General features: G+C 45.0%; 1 protein-coding gene across 1 annotated transcript in view; it reads left to right on the plus strand.

Annotated features, from left to right (window-relative positions):
* Positions 1-293: 293 nt before the first annotated feature.
* The window catches only part of LOC125455307 (uncharacterized), a 38,478-nt gene continuing 15,703 nt past the window's right edge, over positions 294-23,068 (plus strand). The window contains exons 1-3 of the mRNA XM_048537074.2: positions 294-429; positions 5,668-5,769; positions 10,472-11,132. Coding sequence (XP_048393031.2) covers positions 294-429; positions 5,668-5,769; positions 10,472-11,132 — 899 coding nt within the window. The remainder of the gene's footprint in view (positions 430-5,667; positions 5,770-10,471; positions 11,133-23,068) is intronic.

Raw genomic sequence — 23,068 nt, forward strand, 5'->3', positions numbered from 1 at the left:
GGTTGGATCGGAAGGTAATTGTCTGTAGTACTCCTGGTTGTTCAGCTGTCAGTACACAGCCCGTTCTATTCTGTATGGCTCCTCCTTTGTCTGCTGGGTAGTTGACAATGTAGTGATTGGTTTTGAGAGCACAGGGATGGCCATGCTTTGTGCCTGGGTGATGTTTTGCACTACTTGTGAGTGCTGTTGAAGTTCACGCATTCTCTGATGGCTTGAACAAACCTGTCAGACCCCCAGGCAACGGCCCACCAGAGGGGCCCAATTCGACTCCCTCTTTGTCGGCTCCCCCATGGATGTCCCTGTCGACGATCCAGTTATTTGGTTATCTCATTGGGCTTGCTGCTGGCATCTTGGAAGAATTCCCAGAATCTCATTCTTTGGATGAATTTCTCTGTGTCTGCCCCGAGACCAATGGGGTCTGTTTTGGAGGTGGGACAGAAATTGAGTCCTCAGCTGAGAACTTCTATACACTGATAAAACCTTTAGCTCTCTCAGTGCAGCGAGTGAAATGAATTCAGGGATCTACATATCAGTTAAAACCTTCTAAGTGATCAAATATTTAACAGCATCACACACAGAATTCGTAAGTAAAAGATCTAAGGGTCATGCCATTGATGAAGATGTACTAAACAAACCTGTGTGTGATACTACCTCTCTCACTAACACCTGAAGGAGGAGAGATTCTCCAAAAGCTTGTGATTTCAAGCAAACCTGTTGAGCTATAACCTTGTCACCCCAGTCCAACACTGGCACGTCCACATCCTGAGAGTTATCATTGACCAGAAACTCAACTGGTTACAAGAGCAGGAATACCGCAGCAAGTAATTCACCTCCTTACTCCTCAAAGCCTGTCTGCCATCTACAAGGCACAGTCAGTATTGTGATGGGATGCTCCCCACTAGCCTGGATGGATACATCAAGCGGTAACATTTGTGTCTATTTCTTTAAAATCTGCTATTTCCCACAATTCAGTCTTTGTTTCCAGTCCATGTTTGTCCTCATCTATAATTACCTTAAATCTTACTGAATTGTGGTCACTATCACTGAAATGCTCCCCCACTGTCACATCTAGCATTTGCCTGGCTTGGTTCACTTAAATTAGGTCCAGCGCGGTCCCCTCTCACCAGACTTCCTTCAGACCGGCTTTAAAAGCACCCCGAATGCATTTTAAGAATTCTGGTCTTGCTCAGTCTTTCACACTTTGTGCGTCTCAATTGTTATTCAGGAAATTGAAATCCCAATCTACTAATGCCCTGTTATTGTTATAAGTTCTCTTCAATTTGTCTACAGTAGCAACCCCTTTTATTTCTCCCTGACCATCTGGGTAATATGCTCCCAACAGAGTGGTTGCCCCCTGTTTGTTTTTTAAAGGTCTGCCCATATGGCCTCCTATAACTTTCCAGGTAATTGTCCCTCCCTACCATGGTAATTGATGAATATTGCAACACAACCTCCTTTTTAGCATTAGGCTAATCTCACCTGAAAATTCTACACTCCTTGTGCATGGTCAGTTTGGTTTGCACATGGCTGTTTGTCGCTGTGTTAGCCTTTACACCAGTGCCCTGCCTCTGCCACATGCCTCCCAAATTTCATTGAAAATGGAGAATGCTCTCTGTGCTTGCAGAAGGCCGCACCTTCCGCCTGTCCCACTATGTTTGGCCGTTTTAGTGACTGTCAACTGCTGAATTTGACGTAAGGACCCCATTAGCACCCTGTGAGAACTTCCATCCATCCGTGCTACACATCTTCAGCTGGTCAAGAAAACCTTTATGGAAGGTTTCTGAGGAACTGGATATGATAAACAATTTGCTTTGCTCATTCCCCATCTGCAAAACCACCTACTGATGGTGAGTAGCTTGGGGAGGAACTTGCAGGGGAATGGTGTTCCCATGTATCTGCTGCCCTTGTCCTTCTAGATGGAAGTGGTTGTGGGTTTTGAAGGTGCTGTATGAGGATCTTTGGTGAATTTCTGCAGTGCATCTTGTGAACAGTACACACTGTTGCTACTGAACATCAGCAGTGGAGGGAGTGGATGCTTGTGGATGTGGTCCAGGCTGCTTTGTCCAGGATGGGTCAAGCTTCTTGTGTGTTGTTGGGGCTGCACCCACCCAGGCAAGTGGGGAGTGTTCCATCACACTACTGACCTGTGCCTTGTAGATGGTGGATAGGCTTTGAGAAGTCGGGTGGTCAGTTAGTCACTACTGTATTCCCAGCTTCTGGCCCGCTCTTGTAGCCACTGTGTTTGTATGGTGAGTCCAGCTGAGCTTTGGTCATTGGTAATCCCCAGGATGTTAATACTGATGGTAACACCTTTGAATGTCACGGGGAGGTGGTTAGATTGCCTCTTATTGGTGATGGTCATAGCCTGGCATTTGTTTGAACATAGAACATAGAACATTACAGCACAGTACAGGCCCTTCAGCCCTCGATGTTGTGCCGACCTGTCATACCGATCTCAAGCCCATCTAACCTACACTATTCCATGTACGTCCATATGCTTGTCCAATGACGACTTAAATGTACCTAAAGTTGGCGAATCTACTACCGTTGCAGGCAAAGCGTTCCATTCCCTTACTACTCTCTGAGTAAAGAAATTACCACTGACATCTGTCCTATATCTTTCACCCCTCAATTTAAAGCTATGTCCCCTCGTGCTCACCATCACCATCCTAGGAAAAAGGCTCTCCCTATCCACCCTATCTAACCCTCTGATTATTTTATATGTTTCAATTAAGTCACCTCTCAACCTTCATCTCTCTAATGAAAACAGCCTCAAGTCCCTCAGCCTTTCCTTGTAAGACCTTCCCTCCATACCAGCAACATCCTAGTAAATCTCTTCTGCACCCTTTCCAAAGCTTCCACATCCTCCTTATAGTGCAGTGACCAGAACTGTATGCAATACTCCAAGTGCGGCTGCACCAGAGTTTTGTACAGCTTCACCATAACCTCTTGGTTCTGGAACTTGATCCCTCTATTAATAAAAGCTAAAACACCGTATGCCTTCTTCACAGCCCTGCCAAACTGGGTGGCAACTTTCAAGGATCTGTGTACATGGACACCGAGATCTCTCTGCTCATCTACACTACTAAGAATCTTATCATTAGCCCTGTACTTTGCCTTCTGGTTACTCCTACCAAAGTGCATCACCTCACACTTGTCTGCATTAAACTCCATTTGCCACCTCTCAGCCCAGCTCTGCAGCTTACCTATGTCTCTCTGCAACCTACAGCATCCTTCGTCACTACCCACAACTCCACCGACCTTAGCGTCGTCTGCAAATTTACTAACCCATCCTTCTACGCCCTCATCCAGGTCGTTTATAAAAATGACAAACAGCAGTGGACCCAACACCAACCCTTGCGGTACACCACTAGTAACTGGTCTCCAGGGTGAAATTTCCCATCAACTACCACCCTCTGTCTTCTTTCAGCAAGCCAATTTCTGATCCAAACCGCAATATCTCCCACAATTCCATTCCTCCACATTTTGTACAATAGCCTATTGTGGGGAACCTTATCGAACGCCTTGCTGAAATCCATATACACCACATCAACCGGTTTACTCTCACCTACCTGTTTGGTCACCTTCTCAAAGAACTCAATAAGGTTTGTGAGGCACGACCTTCCCTTCACAAAACCGTGCTGACTATCCCTAATCAATTTATTCTTTTCTAGATGATTAGAAATCCTATCCCTTATAACCTTTTCCAACACTTTACCAACAACTGAGGTAAGGCTCACTGGTCTATAATTACCAGGGTTGTCTCTACTCCCCTTCTTGAACAGGGGAACCACATTTGCTATCCTCCAGTCATCTGGCACTATTCCTGTAGACAATGACGAGTTAAAGATCAATACCAAAGGCTCGGCAATCTCCTCCCTGGCTTCCCAGAGGATCCGAGGATAAATCCCATCCGGCCCAGGGGACTTATCTATCTTCACCTTCTGAAGGATTTCTAATACCTCTTCTGTGTGAGCCTCAATCCCACCTAGTCTAGTAGCCTGTATCCCAGTATTCTCCTCGACAACATTGTCGTTTTCTAGAGTGAATACTGTTGAAAAATATTCATTTAGCACTTCCCCTATCTCATCTGACTCCACACACAACTTACCACTACTATCCTTGATTGGGCCTAATCTTACTTCGGTCATTCTTTTATTCCTTAAATACCTATAGAAAGCCTTAGGGTTTACCCTGATCTTATCCGCCCACAACTTCTCATGTCTCCTCCTGGCTCTTCTGAGCTCTCTCTTTAGGTCTTTCCGGGCTATCTTGTAGCCCTCAAGTGCCCTAACTGAGCCTTCACATCTCATCCTAACATAAGCCTTCTTCTTCCTCTTGTCCAGAGATTCTACCTCCTTCGTAAACCACGACTCCCGCACTCTACAGCTTCCTCCCTGCCTGACAAGTACATACTTACCTAGGACACACAGGAGCTTTTCCTTGAAGAAGCTCCACATTTCTAATGTGCCCATCCCCTGCAGTTTCCTTCCCCATTCTATGCTCCCTAAATCTTGCCTAATCTCATTGTAATTGCCTTTCCCCCAGCTATAACTCTTGCCCAGTGGTATACGCCTATCCCTTCCCATCACTAAAGTAAACATAACAGAATTGTGATCGCGATCACCAAAGTGCTCACCTACTTCCAAATCTAACACCTGGCCGGGCTCATTACCCAGTACCAAATCTAATGTAGCTTCGCCCCTTGTTGGCCTATCTACATACTGTGTCAGGAAGCCCTCCTGCACACTCTGGACAAAAACTGACCCATCTATAGTACTCGAACTATAGTGTTCCCAGTCAATATCTGGTAAGTTGAAGTCCCCCATGACAACTACCCTGCCTCTCTCACTCCTTTCGAGAATCATCTTTGCTATCCTTTCCTTTACATCTCTGGAACTATTCGGAGGCCTATAGAAAACTCCCAACAGGGTGACCTCTCCTTTCCTGTTTCTACCCTCAGCCCATACTACCTCAGTTGACAAGTCCCCAAACATCCTTTCTGCAACTGTAATACTGTCCTTGACCAACAATGCCACACCTGCCCCCCTTTTACCATCTTCTCTGTTCTTACTGAAACATCTCAATCCCGGAACCTGCAACAGCCATTCCTGTCCCTGCTCTATCCATGTCTCCGAAATGGCCAAAACATCGAAGTCCCAGGTACTAACCCATGCTGCAAGTTCACCCACCTTATTCCGGACAAATGTCACTTGCCACTTGTCAGCCCAAGCCTGGACATTGTTCAGATCTTGTTGCACGTGAACACGGACTGCTTCAGTATCTGAAGAGTCACGAGTGGTGCTGAACACTCTGCAGTCATCGGCAAACATCTCCACCTCTGACCTTATGATGGATGAAGGTCATTGATGAAGCAACTGAAGATGGCTGCGCCGACGACACTACCCTGAGGAACTCCTGCAGATATTTCTGCTGTCAATGTGGTCTCCTTTATATTGGGGAAATGAAGCGTAGACTAGGCGACCGCTTCGCAGAATATCTACATTCTGCTCGCAAAAAAGACCCTGAGCTTCTAGTTGCCTGTCACTTCAACATACCAGCCTGTTTCCTGGCCAACATCTCTGTCTGAGGCTCGCTGCACTGCTCCAGTGAAGCTCAATGCAAGCTGGAAGAACAACATCTCATTTTCCACTTGGAACACTACAGCCTCTGGAATAGTTGAGCCTGTTCCTCCATTCAGTAAGATCATGGCAGATCTGACTTTACCTCAATCCCTGCCTATGCCCCAAATAATTGTTCATGCCCTTGGTAAGCAATAATCTCTCTACCTCTGACTTAAAAATATTTAAAGATTCTGTATCCATTGCCTTATGAAGAACGGACTTCCAAAAACTCACAATCCTCTGAGAGAAAAATGTTCCCTCATTTCTGTTTTAAATGGGCCACTCTTAATCTTTTAAAAATGACCTTTCGTTCTCGAGTCTCCCATGAGAGTAAATATTCTTTCCATATTCACCCAGCTATGTCTCCACAGAATCTTGCATGTTTAAATTAAGTCATGTCTGATGGTACTGAGCTCCAGGATAACTGATGGAGTTCCATTTTAGGTCACATCAATGGATTGCTTATCTAAATGTCTTTTAAATGTTGTAACTGTACCTGCATCCATCACTTCCTCTAGAAGCTCATTCCACACATGAATCACTCTCTGTGTAAATAAAAGTTGCCCCCATCTCTTTTTTAAATCTTTCTCCTCTCACTTTAAAAGTATGCCCCCCTCATTTTTAAATCCCCAACTCTACTGTTCACCTTATCCATGCCCCTCATGATTTTGTAAACCTCTATAGATCATCCCTCAACCATAAATAGGGAGAGAAGGGGAGGCGGACTGAAGATGGAGAGAAAAGAAGATAGGTGGGGAGGTAGGGAGGGGATAGGTCAGTCCAATCCTGGACTCCCCCTCTCCCTATTTATTCCAGAACCCTCACCCCATCCCCCTCTCTGATGAAGGGTCTAGGCCCGAAACGTCAGCTTTTGTGCTCCTGAGATGCTGCTTGGCCTGCTGTGTTCATCCAGCTTCACACTTTATTACCTAACACACTTGGACCTTTTTTTAAATAACGGAATGCCACGCTGCATTGAAGGGGCTCTGCAAATACAGGTTGCTATGCCAAGACAAGACACAACCTGACTTTCAGTGACCTTCTCAAGCTCAATCAAACCACTGGGTCTGTAGTGCAAGGAAACGCAGCGAATTTGGGAGAATTAATTGCCTTGGCACACCTTCAGGGATGGGCAGCAGAGGTTTCTGTGAAGCATTAGTTGTAGTTTTGTTACAGTGACCTATCAGGAGATGTCTAACTGTTCTCAATAATTAGGCGTTGATTTTGTGCTCATTTTATTCAACGAGTACTCTAGAATCCCAGGCTCATGGTCAATTCCTACCAGCGCAAATGGGAAATTGCAATTTGATTATTAAACCTGGATTATAAGGTTGGCATCAGTAATGGTGCTCATGGTTCGATCATCATAAAACCTGAGCTGGTTCACTAATGTCCTTTAGGGAAAGAAAACCACCATCCTTACACATCGGTTCCTACACATGACTCCAGACCCACAGCAATGTGTTTTGACTCATAACTGCCCTCCGAAATGTCCCAGTGTGTCACTCAGTTCAAGGGCAATTAGGGATGAACAACATCCCACATTTCATGAAAGAATAAATCTATATAACTCTGAAGATCAGCCAGTTTTTGGAAGGTTTGGCTGGAAATCTGAAGTAAAAACTGAAAGTGCTGGAGAAACTCAGCTGGTCTGGTAGCATTTGCAGAGAGTTAAACAAAGTTAATTATTCCACTTTAGAACTGAGAGGAGGTGGAAATTTGTGTTTTTTTTTAATGCTGTTGACAGATGCACAGAAGAAACAAGGGGAACAGACTGAAGTTGCCCAGAGCAAAGGACTAAGGAAGTACTAATGGATGGTAAAGGAGTTATAGAGGTGTAAAATAGGTGTTAATGATCGATAAGAACAGGAGAAAATTGTTCCTTTGAATTTGCTCTACCCTTCAGAAAGAAGATGGCTCATCTGACAGTGTTTCGAATTTCACACTCACACCTGCCCCAAGTTATTGTGGCATTCTCAACTGTGTTCATATCTGTAGAAACATTTAAAAACCGCAGATTTGAGGCAGAAAAGAAAAACAAATTTTAAACATGGATGCAGATTATGTACTGACCTTCAAGAAGTTTTCGATTGAAATCTCCCTTACCACTTCCAATTTTTCTGTGATACTTGTAGCCTCTTTTCCTCCACAGATTCACTGGCTAAAGTCCATACTTGGCTAAACAAGAGGTGCAGGAATCTGTCCCCAGCATTTCACTCACTCTGCTGCTTAACTGAAACCAGCAACAGGGAGACAGGCTGAGCCATTCTCAGGATCACGGTATTGCTCGGGCACAGCAGGAGGCCATTTGTCCCATCACATGTGCACTGGTTCTATGACCTTGTGCCCATCTCCTGTCTTTTTCCCACAGTCCTGTGCACAAATTCCATCTAAATAATCACTTTGTGTCCTCTTAAATGCCTCAATTGAACCCGACTGCGCCACATTTCCAGGCAGTGCATTCCAAACCCTAACAACTTGCTGCGTCAAAAAGAATATTTTTTCCTCACATCACCCTTGCTTGAGTTGCACATCACTTTTAAATTCATGCCCCCCCTAGTCACTTATTTTTATGAGTTTCTCCTTATCCAGCCCACATATGACTTTGAAAACCTCTGTCAGAGTTTAATTAAATCTGTACCCTGAATTCTGATAGCAGCTGTTGAAGAGCTGTTTTGTAGGATCTATGTAGATCGTTTAGCTCCCTCCTTAAAGGGTATTAATCCTGAGAGAAGTGGTGAAACAAGCAATAAAAATGAGAACTATTTGAGAATGAATCAAAAGTTTTACATTCTAAAGTCGAACATTGAGTCACCAGATTAGGTAATTTGGAGGTTTTCAAAAGTTAGATGTACATTATGCTATCTCCTAGAAAAATATCAAGGTGATTTAGAGATTCTGTTGTCAGCTCATGAATTGATTTGTGTAAACAAGTCAGGAAAATCACCCTTAGCTCCATGTGGAATTAAGACAGGGGATCTGCCACCTGCAAAGCAACATCCTTACAGACTCAACCTGTAGAATTTAGCCCAAGTGAAGGAAGAGATCAAGTCCATGATGGAAAATAACATTACTGAACTAAGTCACAGTAGCTGGATCTCACCAACTGTATTGAAACTGCATGAGTCAGGACGATTCTGTATAGCTTATTGAAAAGTCAATGGAACAACAATGACAGATTCATATTTAGGATTACTACAGGATTTTATTTTATCAAAAGAAGTGTTGTCAAAGTTGCACTGACTGATGCATCCACAGGAATTTCACATTTTGTAACCTGAATGGACTTTATCAACATGAGGCCATTCATTTGGAATGAAAAATGCTGTAGTAACTTTTCAACAATGAATAAACAAGATAATTGAAGTATTATGCGAATGTGATCGATGTACTGATGATTTGTTTGTCTTCAGCCAATGTTGAGAGGAACTGCAAATATGGTTACAAATTACCAACACAAATTTTGACACTGTACACTCACAGGTACATATACACACTGTATACCCACAGATACACACAGACTGTGCACCCATAGACACACAAACACACACAGAATACCCACAGATACACACACACTCTACACTGATATATACAATTTGTACACCTACAGACACACGCACCCTGAACACTCTCAGGTATACAGACACAGATACACACAGACTGTACACCTACAGATAAACATACACACTAAACACCCACTGGTGCACACACTTTACACCCACAGATATATAGATACATACACACACAGACTGTATACCTAAAGGTATAGATACACACTGTACACCCACCAATATCAGACTCGGATACACACAGGCTGTATACCCATACCCACAGGTATAGACAAGACACTGTACACCACAGATACACACACTGTACACTTATAGTTCTTAATACTGTATGTCCACAGGTATACAGATACAGAAACACACAGTGTGCCCACAAGTATACACACAGCCTGTACACCCACAAGGATATACACACAGTCCACCCACAAGTATATATATTCATACTGTCTACCCACAGATATGTACATACACAGTGTACACCCACAGGTATATATGCTCACTGTATATCTGCAGATACACACAGACAGTGAACTCTCAGGTACATACACTCTGTACACCCACACATATACACACACATTGTACACATACAGACTGTGCATCCATGGGAATTTACACATACACTGTACTCTCACAGATACATATATACATACACTGTATACCCACTGGATTATACATACACATTGAACACCTACAGATATACACAACATGCATCCACAGGTATATACACATATGATATACATCCACAGGCGTACATGCACACACACACATCTATATGAACCTCTGCACCCACAGAAACATGATACACCTATATATATAGAATGAAACAAATCTTCTCAAAACTCGCTAATATAGAATGAAAACACACTGTGTACCCATGGATGCGGGCACTGTACACACATAATACGGCAGGCCGGGGGTGGGGAGTCTCCTTAGTTTTTTTTCCTCTTTTCCCTCGGCCTGCCTCCGGCTGTTTTGTGGAAAGGCACGTCGCTTGGGGTGTTTTATTTTTGCTCTGAAGACGGTGTACAGCTGGTGCGGCTCGGAGAGGCTGCGCGTTGAGGGGGTGTGTATGTGTGTGGGAGCAGTAAACAAAGCCGGGCTTGGGACTGGAGCTGTTTGCATTCTCTCTCTCTGTCTGAGGCAGATCTTAGCAGCGAGGTGGGGGAGGTGGAAGGTGCTGGGTTCCCAGAGGCAAAGCATGATGTGGGAGGCAGAGGGAGGGTTGCACTGAGCTCTTTGCTCAATGCTGCTGCTGCGAGGGGGGGTCGCTGGGCATCTGAGACACTGAGAAGGGGGAGTTCGGAGCTTTTAACGTTGGAGAGAGGGACCAGGGGGACAGCATCATGAAAGACAAAGGCAAACCGGCCACTTTTACCGGAGACAAAAAGGCGAAGACAGCGGCGAAGGGGAACACGAAGTGGGTGAGACTGGCCACGGTGCTGGCGTACGTATTGTCGGTGTCTCTGGCGGCGATCGTCCTGGCGGTGTATTACAGCCTGATCTGGAAGCCGGTCAGACCTGCCGAGCCCAGCACCGGCAGCACCAGCACCGCCGCTAACCCGACCGGGAGGATGCTGCCGCCGGACGTCGCCTCCGCCGGTACACCCGCCGACCCACGGAGCCCGGCTGTCAGCACGCAGCAGACGGGAGGCACCGGTCACTTCGAGCGGCCGCCGGTCAGCCAGCACCCTCCCGGTCAGCGGCCTGACCCCGAGAGCCGGCCGACCTCATACAGCCTCCCGGGCGGCGGCAGCAGCTTAACGACGCGGAGCCTCCGAGCGACGCCGGTCACGCTCGCTCAAGCCCCGCCAGGTCCCACCGAAGCCAGCCCCGAGAGCACGGATCGCCAGCCAAGTCTCTCCGACTCGCCCCCACCTCAGAACAGGACCCAGGAGGTGACGGCTAGGGCATTAAAAGCGGGCGGATCTTCCGAGGCCGGACAGTAAGTACTGCCTTGCTACTGCGCCGAGAAGTTATTTCAAAGAAGTTCCCCCAGATCTGAGCATGGGGGGAGGGGCGTGGAGGTCAGTGTCTGGGCAAAACCCATCAGAACTGACCTCAAAGTTTCTCTCTATAAACATCAAGTGGTTTCAACATTATGTCCCCCACCCCTTCACACACACACACGGGACAAATTCAGCCTGTTCTCTTGTTCTTGCACGCAGAGAGAGAGACACAGTGGGAAGAGGGAGTGGGGTGAGGGTGTGGAGAGAGAGTGAGAGACATGTACTTCTCATCAGAAGTCAGAAATTCTAATTAATCCTCTTTCCAAACTTTCTAAAAGAAATTAACACAGGTCTGCTTTTCTGTGGGGTACAGTGATCTCCATTTGATGATCTCAGACCAAGCTGGCATTAAAAATTGAGGCTCTGGATTTTTCAGTTGTTCTCGAGAGAGTCTGCACATATTTCGGTTGGTACTGGGAATGATTAGGTTATTACATGACTTATGGAGATAGTAGGTTTGGTAAAATATATCAGTGAACGACTGTGTTCTCATTTGTTTCCACATGCAACTTGTGATCTGTACTAGCAGTTTGATATCCACCCCCAAATAAACATTTTAAGAACTATGTTAGTGCTCATTTCTTACCGAGAGATGAGCAGAAATAGCTCTGGACGTAAAACTGCTAACACGTTTTAAAATACTAGCGGGCATGCATTTGAGATAAAAGGGGAAAGTTAAAGGGGGATGAGAGGGGCAAGCTTTTTGCACAGTGTGTGTTCTGTGCCTGGAACAGGATGCCAGGGGATAGTGGCAGAGGCAGGTGTGATAGGGGCATTCAAGGGGCTTTTAGATAAGTACATGAATAAGCAAGGAATAGAGGGACATAAACCATGGGCAGGCAGAACCTGCCAAATCCTTCACCCTTGGTATCGTATTCTGTTAGACCTGGTCGTGGTCTATGAACTGGGTTCTTTTTCCATTTTGTTGCCCACCTGATAATAACATTGTGGAAGAATAAATAGTTCACAATAAAAAAAACAAAAATAAAATCTGCTCTTACAACTACCCAGCACTCCAGCAAACTTTTTCTCTGGGAATGGAGAAGTCAAGGTAGCCCAAGATATGACCATTTCCAAAGTCCCTGAAACTTCCCCTGTACGTTGTATGCTCTGGGCTGGATTTTCCCAGGACTTTGGAGGCTGAGGGGGGGGGGGGGGCAGGAAAATCTTGGGGGGGGGGAGGTCGCAGGGGCAGGGAGGGTACAAGGAGAGAGTAAGGGAGGGTGGGTTGTGTCTTGCCAGAACCATTCCCAATGCATTTCCCAAGTTTCCCAGGGAGGGCCAGTGTCAGGAACTGTTTCACAAAGTGACCCAAACAAGTTATGGACCAGACCAGAAGCCCTCAAAATATATTTAGAAGGTAGTCTAGACCCTAACTTTTTCTTATTTTAAAGGTAAGCATAAGGTCCTGTGTTGCAGATGTAATTTGATTGGTTAAACTACTCGACATTAAGAAAAACACACTTTATTTTTGCACTGCAGCTAAAATACAAATGAAATAAAATTGGCTTAGTTGTAACTATCAAAGCACTGGACAAAGCAATAGGTACATTAACAACTATTAAATAATTGTTCCAGTGTAGTAACATACCATAAACACACCCTTGGCAAAGACAAATTCAGAAAAATAGAATGTCTGAGATAAAATTCTACAGTCCAATAGGAAAAACATGGAGAAAAATCTGAGTGAGAGAAAATGTGAGTAGCTAAAGCTTCCAGCCCAGCTTCAAGACCCCAGCAACAATTGTTACTGAAAAACTATAACTAAGAATCCTGGTTCTGTAGGAGCATAGCCCCATCCATTCAAGCTGCTGCTGTTGTTCCACTCTTAGGGTAAAAAAAAACTCAAAGGTTGCATGTGCGGTTTACTTATGGGATTCGAAGCAAACCTGATCAGCTCCTCTGATCTCGACCTTTTTTCATTTAAAAGAAATTAGGACAAAATATGTCTCTTTAACCCATGGTATTGTCTGTTTGCAGCCATCCCATCAGCATCCAGCCAGTATGTAATGGCCCTGATGCTCACTGCACCAGACAGAGCGTCCTGAAAACCAGTGTCTCCTTGCCCCAAAGGACAGGTGAACACTGTAGACGCAGGGCGTTGTGTTGTCTCCAGTCCCCACCACGTGCCCTTGTTGTTGCCTACTTGACTTAACGGTGCCCACCTCTCTCTTGGATTGGGGGAGCGGTTTGTGAGGTTTCAGAGCTTCAGTAGGTCCTACAGCACTGGGAGCCCGCTGTCTAATGCAGGCGGGTGAATTAGAAAATGGCCCATAGCAAGATTGTGCCAACGAGTAGGGGGGAGCTTGAAAACATGGGTATGGCACTCCTGTTTCGTGCCACTGTTGATGAGATCCCGAAATCTGCAGTAAAATGCAGCCCCGTGTACGTGGAAATAGGAGGACAGGTTCAAAGTCGCAGCGAAGAACAGGAGGAGGCCATTCAGCCATTAATTGTTCACTGGTTCATAGAATCCCACAGTGTGGAAGCAGGTCGTTCAGCCCATCGAGTCCACACTAACCCTCCGAAGAGCATCCCCTCCACCCCGCTACACTGCATTTCCCATGGCTTACCCACCTAGCATGCACATCCCTGAACACTGGGCGATTTAGCATGGCCAATCCACCTACCCTGCACATCTTTGGACTGTGGGAAGAAACCGGGGCACCCAGAGGAAACCCAAGCCAACACGGGGAGAATGTGCAAACTCCAGTTACCCGAGGGTGGAATTGAACCCGCGTCCCTGGTGCTATGAGGTATCAGCGCTAACCACTGACCCACCATGCAGACCTGGTTTTCTGAAGAACAATCCAGTTTGTCCCTTTTCTCGTTCTTTCTTCACATGTTTGCAATTTTGTCTCCAAGTGGATTAGATTAGATTCGATTCCCTACAGTGTGGAAACAGGTCCTTAGGCCCAACAAGTCCACACCGCCCCTTAGAGCATCCCACCCAGACCCATCCCCCTATAACCCACACACCCCTGAACACTACAGGCAATTTAGCATGGCCAATCCACCTAGCCTGCCCATCTTTGGGCTGTGGGAGGAAACCCACGCAGACACGGGGAGAATGTGCAAACTCTGTACAGACGTCACTTGAGGCTGGAATCAAACCCGGGTCCCTGGTGCTGTGAGGCTGCAGTGCTAACCATTGAGCCACAGTGCCGCCCCACAATGGAGCATGCACGTTCTCCCCGTCTATCCGTGGGTTTCCTCCGGGTGCTCTGGTTTCCCCTCACAGTCCAGTGATGTGCAGGTAGGGTAGACTGGCCATGCTAAATTCCCCTGTAGTGACCAGGGCTGATCAGACAAGGTGGGCCAGCCACGTGAAAAGCAGGGATTACTGCATATACGTGTTTGGGCTAGGATCTGAGTGGGATGCTCTTTGGCGGGGCAGTGCTGACTCGATACACCGAATGGCCTATTTTTGCACTTTCGAGATTCTATGATTCAATTTTTTTCTTTGAATCCTTATTGTGGTGTTCATGCTGCATGCTTCTCTTTAAAGCCTATGCTTTAAAAGATAGTTGTCAATGTGTCAGAGAACCTTCAAAACTATCTCGCTGTCGGCTTATTTAACAAAATGCAAACAAACAGGATAAACAGTTAACTGCCTAAGTCATAAAAATCAGAGTTACTGCGTGTTGCACTGGAGGGAGGTATAAGGTGGAGATTCAGTTAGTATGAAGATCATTATTGTTTTTGATAAATGTTAATGATTTCGGCTACAGTTTCACAACCTGCATATGACACTGAACTGGGAAATGGCATAAGCTCTGAAGGAGATAGCATTATACGCTGAAAGAGCACAGCTCTGCTGGTAACACATGGCTGCTGAAAAGGCTGAGGTGAAACATTTTAACGAGCCAGTGCAAATTATGTGCAGTTTTCAGAAAGGATGTGGAAGCATTGGAAAAGGTGCAGAAGAGATTTACCAGTAGGTTGCATAGCGCAGGCCCTATGAAGAAAGGCTGAGGGACTTGGGTCTGTTCTCATTGGAGAGAAGAAGGCTAAGAGGGGATTTAATAGAGACATACGAGATGATCAGAGGATTAGATAGGGTGGGCAGTGAGAGTCTTTTTCTGAGGATGATGACTTCAGCTTGTACAAGGGGGCATAGCTTCAAATTGAGGGGTGATAGATTTAAGACAGATGTCAGAGGCAGGTTCTTTACTCAGAGAGTGGTAAGGGTGTGGAATGCCCTGCCTGCCAATGTAGTTAACTCAGCCACATTAGGGGCATTTAAACAGTCCTTGGATAAGCAGATGGATAATGATGGGATAGTGTAGGGGGAGGGGCTTAGATTGGTTCACAGGTCGGTGCAACATCGAGGGCCAAAGGGCCTGTTCTGCACTGTATTGTTCTATGTTCTATGTGCAGTTTTAATAGGAACACAAGAACAAATTTGGTGATTATAAATATTTGAAGGTGGCAGCACAGGTTAATGAAAGCATTTGCCATCCTGGGCTTTGTAAATGGAGGTTTAGTATGCTCAAGTCACAAAGCTACCTAAAAAAAATATAATCAGTTTGGCTGCAGCTGAAGTACTTGTCCAATTCTGGTCACCACACTTCTAAGGATTTGTAATTCCCTCCCTGAGGGCATTGTGGGTCAACCTACAACATGTAGACTGCAGCAGTTCATGAGGTCAGCTCAATATCACCACCACCTCAACGGGCAACTAGGGATGGGCAACAACTAATGGGCCTGGCCAATGGCATCACATCCCATGAGAGAATAAAACATTTAGGGTTTAGTACGGTTCAGAACAGATTTGCTGGGAGCGGTTGCAAAGATGTGAGATGAGACTGGAGAAGCAGGAGTTGTCCTGTAAGGCTGAGAGGAGATTTGACAGGGGGTTTTAAAAAGAAAACACAGGAAGGATGTAGAATAGTAAACAGAAATAATTTTTTTGGGGGGGGTTAAAAGTTCAGTGAGGACAGATTTGAGAAGTTAAGAGAAAGGTGATTCAGATTTGGAACAGACTAGTGGATCTGATTCTGTTCAGTCCTTTTAAAAGATGACCAGATATTTAGTTACTGGAATATTGGGAAGGAGTGGGAGAATGGAACTGCATTGCCTTTCGAAAAGTCGATGCAGACTCAATGTGCTTAACTTTTTTTAAAAAATTCATTCACGGGATGAGGGCATCACTGGCCAGGCCAGCGTTTATTGCCCATCCTTAATTACCCAAAGAGTCAACCACGTTGCTGTGGGTCTGAAGTCACATGTAGGCCAGATCTGGTAAGGATGGCAGTTTCCTTCCCTGAAGGACATTAGTGAACCAGATGGGTTTTTTCCAACAATCGACAATGGATTCACGGTCATCATTAGACTCTTAATTCCAGATTTTTATTGAATTCAAATTTCACTGTCTCGGATCCCCAGAATATTACCTGGGTCTCTGGATTAACAGTCTAGTGATAATACCACTAGGCCATTGCCTCCTCTAAAGAAGGAAGTGAAGTTATAGAGTCATCTAGACTCAAAACATTAGCCTGCTCTCTCTCCATGGATGCTCCTTGACTTGCTGTGATTTCCAGTCTTTGATGTTTTCAGCACAGATTCCAGCTCTTTCAGTGCTGTCCTTTTGTGCTGTTTTCTTTTGTGACTCCACAGTAAAGGATACAGAACTAATACTGTAGCGGAGGATGTATTTTTGTAGTTAATGCTACGTGGTACAGGCTCCCAGAATAGTGGAGGAGAAATCCACAGGAAATCCTAATTCGAGAAATAACTGGATACTACAGTTTGCGGCAGAATGATTCATAGAAGAATCATAGAAGGCCTACAAAGCAGGCCGTTTGGCCCATCGAGCCCACACTGATCCTCTGAAGACCATCTCACCCAGACCCAACACCCTATCTTATCCCTGTAACCCTGCATTTCCCATGGCTGATCCTCCTTGCCTGCGCACCCCTGGACAGTATGGGCAATTTAACATGGACAATCCACCTATAGCCTACATATGTTTGGAATGGGATTCAAGTGTATGGCCATTGTGTTATAGAATTATCTCGTGATTTAACTTGTAAGACTGACTAAATACGATGGCTAAACATAAATAAATGTTAACCTTTGTTTAAAGTGACTTATTTCCCTAGTTCAATCAGAACAGATTAATAAGGAATGGAATTCAAATTTAGAAGGGCCACTGAGTTGCAGTGTGTGGCCACTGCCAGTATACGGAGTATCTGGTGTTCTGTTTCATTGGTTTCAGTAAGGAGGGGGTAGGTACAAATTTGGCACAAAAGTAGTGGTAAGGGTAGGGGTGGCAGATCCATTATTGCCCATGTTGTACTCCAGTGACTTGAATGTTATTCCTAATGCTGCTTGGCATAGGCACATAGAACATTAGAACATTACAGCACAGTACAGGCCCTTCGGCCCTCGATGTTGTGCTGACCTGTCATACCGATCTGAAGCCCATCTAACCTACACTATTCCATGTACGTCCATATGCTTGTCCAATGATGACTTAAAGATGGAGAATCTACTACCGTTGCAGGCAAAGCATTCCATTCCCTTACTACTCTGAGTAAAGAAACTACTTCTGACATCTGTCCTATATCTTCCACCCCTCAATTTAAAGCTATGCCCCCTCATGCTCGTCGTCACCACGCTAGGAAAAAGGCTCTCCCTATCCACCCTATCTAACCCTCTGATCACACATGATCAGTGGTATTCCGATCCAGATCAGTTGTGATCTGATGGATTTGGAGAAGCAGTTTTGACAGGGTTAATTGTGTTACTGCACCTAGCCATCATTGCCTCTGTATGTTTTGTTGTATGACTTACTGATCCACAACTAAATTCTGGATTGTACAGAACTTTGTTTTCCTGAAAAGTGGTGTGGTTCTCATAAAAATAATTCTTTCTCGAGGCCTGTGTGAGACAGCCCATCTTCCCACAGTCATAATTTGTAATGTTATCAAGAGGAACCATGTATTGCCTATTAGAGTTCTTGTTACTGCCAGGAGCAGTTTATGGGAAATGAGTAATTCATTTACTAGTGTTAATTTTAATGAAACTTCAATAGTAATTCAACATACACAATCCGGTTTGTTATTTTCAGCAACTTTGTAATAAACATTTGGTTAATTTGGAAAAGAACTTATGGTTCACCCTGTGGCTTCCCGAACAGGTCAGTTTATTACCGCAAATTGGAGCAAATCTCTGATTTTAACCCTGCTCAAAGGAGATGGATTAGTCACTGGCAAGGGAAGAGTAATGGTCCAGCACTTTTGGTGGAGAGGGGAAAGAGAGGTTAGCCAGAGTTCTCCCTCTTGTTAATTATCAATGGGTCCCACCTATTGGAAGTGTTGTTGAAACTATTGCAAGGAATCACATGAACCAAAGTGGGATCATGTGCTGTCAACTAATCTTGTCACCTTTATGAAATATGGAGAAGACTGAATTGTAGAATCCCTAAGTGTGGAAGCAGGCCATTTAGTGCATCGAGTCAACATTGACCTGCCAAAGAGCAAGCCACCCCATCCCTGCATTTCCCATGTCTAATCCATCCAGCTGGCACATCCCTGAACACTATGGGCAATTTAGCATGGCCAATCCACTTAACCTGTACACCTTTGGACTGTGGAAGGAAACCGGAGCACCCAGAGGAAACCCATGCAGACATGGGGAGAACATATAAACTCATAGACAGAGATGGAATCAAACCTGGGTCCACTGAGCCAGACTGAAGCCATTATTTTCCATCCTTGCTCCAAACTCCAACTCTGCTTCCTAGCTACCTACTCAGTGTCCGTCCCCAGCATCAGTCTGAGATGGAGTCAGTCCATTCACAATCTGGTCATTGCTGCTGAGCTTCTAACCCATCACAAAGACTGTCCAAATCCATCTCTAAAATCACTCGACTTCCCCTTGTCTCAGCTCATCCGTGACTGAATCGTTCATCACCTTTGTCACCTCTAGACTCAACTATTTGAACACACTCCTGCCTGGTCGTAGAATCACACAGCACAGAAAGAGACCCTTTAACCCACTTGTCCATGTTGACCAGATTTTCCAAACTTAGCTAGTCCCATTTGCCTGACTTTGACCCATGTCCCTCTAAACCTTTCCTATTCATGTACCTGTCCAAATGTCTTGAAAATGTTATGACTGTACCTGCATCTATCACTTCCTGTGTGAGCTCATTCCATATATCTGTATGAAAAAGTTGCCCCTCGGCTCCATTTTATCTTCCACGAACTTGACGTTATCCAAAACCCCACATAGGTATGGGGTGGGGGAGGAATATTCTTCGTAGGGGCAGTGCAGACCTAATGGATCGAATGGCCTATATCTGGACTATAGGGATTCTATGAAAACTGTGTTGACCACATCTTAACTTGCATAAAGTCCTGTTTCTTTATCACTGCTGTGTTTCCTGACCTACGTGGAAAATGCAGGGTTACAGGAGTAGGGAGTGGAAGGGTGGTAGGTCTGGGTTGGATGCTTTTCGAAGGGTTTGTGTGAACTCAATGGGCCAAATGGCCTGCTTCCACTCTAGTGAATCTACCCATTGGCTCCTGATCAAGCACCATTTTGATTTTATTGTCCCATTCATGTTTTCATATCCCTGCACGACCTTACCTCAGTTTTCTCTTTCAATCCCCTCCCTCCCCACGACTAGTTATGTGTTCCACTAATTCTGGTCTTGTGTGCATTCCCCATTATTATTCCTGCACTAATGGTGGCTGTGCCTCTAGTTGCCTGGGCCCCAGGCTTGGGAATTCCCTCCCCACCCCTCTCTGTCTCCCTGCACCACTCTTCCTCACTTTCTTTCAATTCTTAAAAATATATCACTCTGACCAAGATTTTAGCCATCTTACTTGCTATTTCCTTATGATCTGTTTAGACCAATAACATTTAAAGAAAAATCCAAATAACCCCACGATTGACCGACACGACTACCACACAGTATCACGTTCTTGACAAACCTTATTGAACCTTAGAGTTAAACAAAGCAAACACTTTTTAAACTCGTTTTCCAACAATTCCCTCACTACAAGAATCATATTAAGCAGGAGTAGACATGGACCACTTGTCTCCTCAAACTGACTGTGCCATTCAGTAAGATCATGGCTGATCTCTCTCTGATGTGAATTCCACATTCTCACCTACCCTCTAACCCTGTCTAGCTCTGTCTTAGGGATATCCAATGACCCTTCCTGAAAGTGACAACACAAAGTGGATAAGGTGGTAAAGAAGGCATACAGCAAGCTTGCTTTCGTCGACTGGGACACCTGAATATATAAGTTGGCAAGTCATGTTGCATCTGTGCAAAGGTTTTGATTAGGCCATATTCAGAGTACTGTTTGCAATTCTGGTCACATCACAGTAGGAAGGGTATGGAGGCTTTTGGGAGGGTGCAAAAGTGGTTTACCAGGATGTAGCCTGGACTGGAGTGTATTAGCTGTCAGCAGTGGTTGGACACTTGGGTTGTTTTCTCTACAGCACGAAAGGCTGAGTGGTGACCTGACAGAGGTATATAAAATGATAATAGGCATGGATAGGGTGGATAGTTGCAGTCTCTTTCCCAGGGTGGAACTGTCAAACACTAAGGGGCATAGATTTTAGGTCGAGGGAGGGGTAAGTTTTGTTTTAATATGGAGAGTAGTGGGTGTCTGGATCAGCTGCAAACGGAGGCAGCAGAAGCAGATGTGATAGCAAAGTTTAACAGGCATTTACACAGACACATGAGTAGAAAGAGAATAGAGCCATATGGACCATGTTCAGGCAGAAAAAGTTAGTTTCAAATAGCACAGACATTGTGGGCCAAACAGCCTGTTCCTATACCATACTGTTCTATGACCCCACCTCCTATGCCATGAAGATTCATTCATTTCTGAAGGGAGCAACCCACAAAATATGCCACAGCTGTCTGGAATTCACTTTATTCCTTCCAGTCTGATTGGCGGCACAATTTTGTGAGGTATTTCCATTAGCCGTTTAACCAAATGACCCTCAGCTTTTATTTGATACCTGTCAGCTGTGGATGCCTCAGTTCCTTTTACTGGCTGCTGGAAAGTCCCCAGCTGCCTTCCCACAGCTTCTCAGCTAACTCTGCCGACTGCTTTCTGTCACAAAGCTCTGTGAGGGCCGCTGTAGATTTCTGTCTCTAGTTAGACAAACTTCCTTTTTCCCACCTGAAATACAAAATGAGACTGATCCCCGTTCTGCGCTGTGGACAATTACAGTACATTTTCTCTGTTTGGAGTCCAGGTCTGACTGACAATCATCTCTGTAGACTCTCCAAATCCAACAAAAAAGTAGTATACATCAAAGCAAAGGCTTTTTTTCTGAGCAAACATTCGGACACCCTAAAAAAAACCCATTCTACTCCATAGCCCATGTCTCTTTAACAGAGAATGCTGGGGGATGTCTTTAAGCAAAGATGTAAACTGATTATTCTGCAATCCATACCAGTGGCACTGTGGTTAACACTGCTGCCTCACAGTGCCAGGTACCCGGGTTTGATTCCAGCCTCGGGTGACTCTGTCACTCTGGAGTTTGCACGTTCTCCTCGTGTCTGCGTGGGTTTCCTCCGGGTGTTCCAGTTTTCTCCCACAGTCCAAAGACCTGTAGGTTAGGTGGAATAGCCATGGGAAATGTAGGGATAAGGTTGGGATTGTGGGTCCGAGTGGGATGTTGTTCAGAGGGTTGGTGCAGACTTGATGCACCAATTTACCTCTTTCTGCACTGTAGGGATTCTATAATGAATAATTTGATTGTTAATAGAACTTTTGACGATGCAGAATTTACTGTTGACTAAATTATTTTTTCATCTGGGAACTACGATAAAACAAAGTAAGTGGAATCCTGCTGGAACTGCCGCAGGCTTACTGATAGATCTTCCATTGCTGAAATGTTCCCAGCGTTAACGCCAACAATTACAATAAACTCAGGCTTGTTTGAGTCGCATTTCCCTGCATCAGAGGTGTATTTCAGAGATGGTAGGAACTGCCGATGCTGGAGAATCTGAGCTAACATGGTGTGAAGCTGGAGGAACACAGTAGGCCAAGCAGCATCAGAGGAGCAGGAAAGCTTGATGTTTCGGGCCTGGACCCTTCAGAAGGGCCCGCTGTGTTCGTCCAGCTTCACAGAGATGTGTTTCAATTGGATAAACCCATTTACCTAAGCTTGAAATTATTAGCTGCATTCTAAAATTTGACTTCTGAACCAAGATATTAGCAACATCGTTATGTAATGCCCCTGGGAAGCATCTTGAGATGTTTTGCTCTGTTGAGGCTGCTACATATTAATATTGAATCTTTAATGAAATGCCAAGGTGTTTCAGAACAACATTGCCGAGCAATGCTGACACAAAGTCACAGAAGTAGACATTAGAACAGCTGATGAAAATGTTGGTCTTAAAGAGAAAGAGGTGCCTTAGAGGAGGAGAGCAATGAGAAGATTTGCAAAGGAAAACCAGAACCCTTCTACCAACAGAGGGATAAAGGAAATGGGAGATACATGAGAAGGCAAGATTTGGAGGAATGCCAACATCAAACTGGATTATTTGGCTGGGGGAAGTTGCAAAGAAAGAGAGGAATTTGGACACAGAGGCAGTAATTTTTAACATTGGATGCTTGTTGGATTTCATCACAATGTCAGCAAGTATGGGTGATCTACACGAGGGACAGGCGAACAGCAAGTGAGGAAGTGTGCAGTAGAGATTCTTGAGGTCAAGCTTGTAAAGGGTGAAAGATGGCAGGCCTGCCAGGAAAGCACTGGGATAAGCACAGATGGAGATTTCGTAAAATGAGCTGATGCAGAGAAATAATGCACCATTTTCAGAAGTGGAGTTGGCAGAGGCCTTGGTGAAAGAGGTTTCTTCAGGGTCAATTAAATGCCAAAGAACAAT

This window comes from Stegostoma tigrinum, chromosome 10 (assembly GCF_030684315.1).
Source record: "Stegostoma tigrinum isolate sSteTig4 chromosome 10, sSteTig4.hap1, whole genome shotgun sequence".
In the NCBI taxonomy this organism is placed as follows: Eukaryota; Metazoa; Chordata; class Chondrichthyes; order Orectolobiformes; family Stegostomatidae; genus Stegostoma; species Stegostoma tigrinum.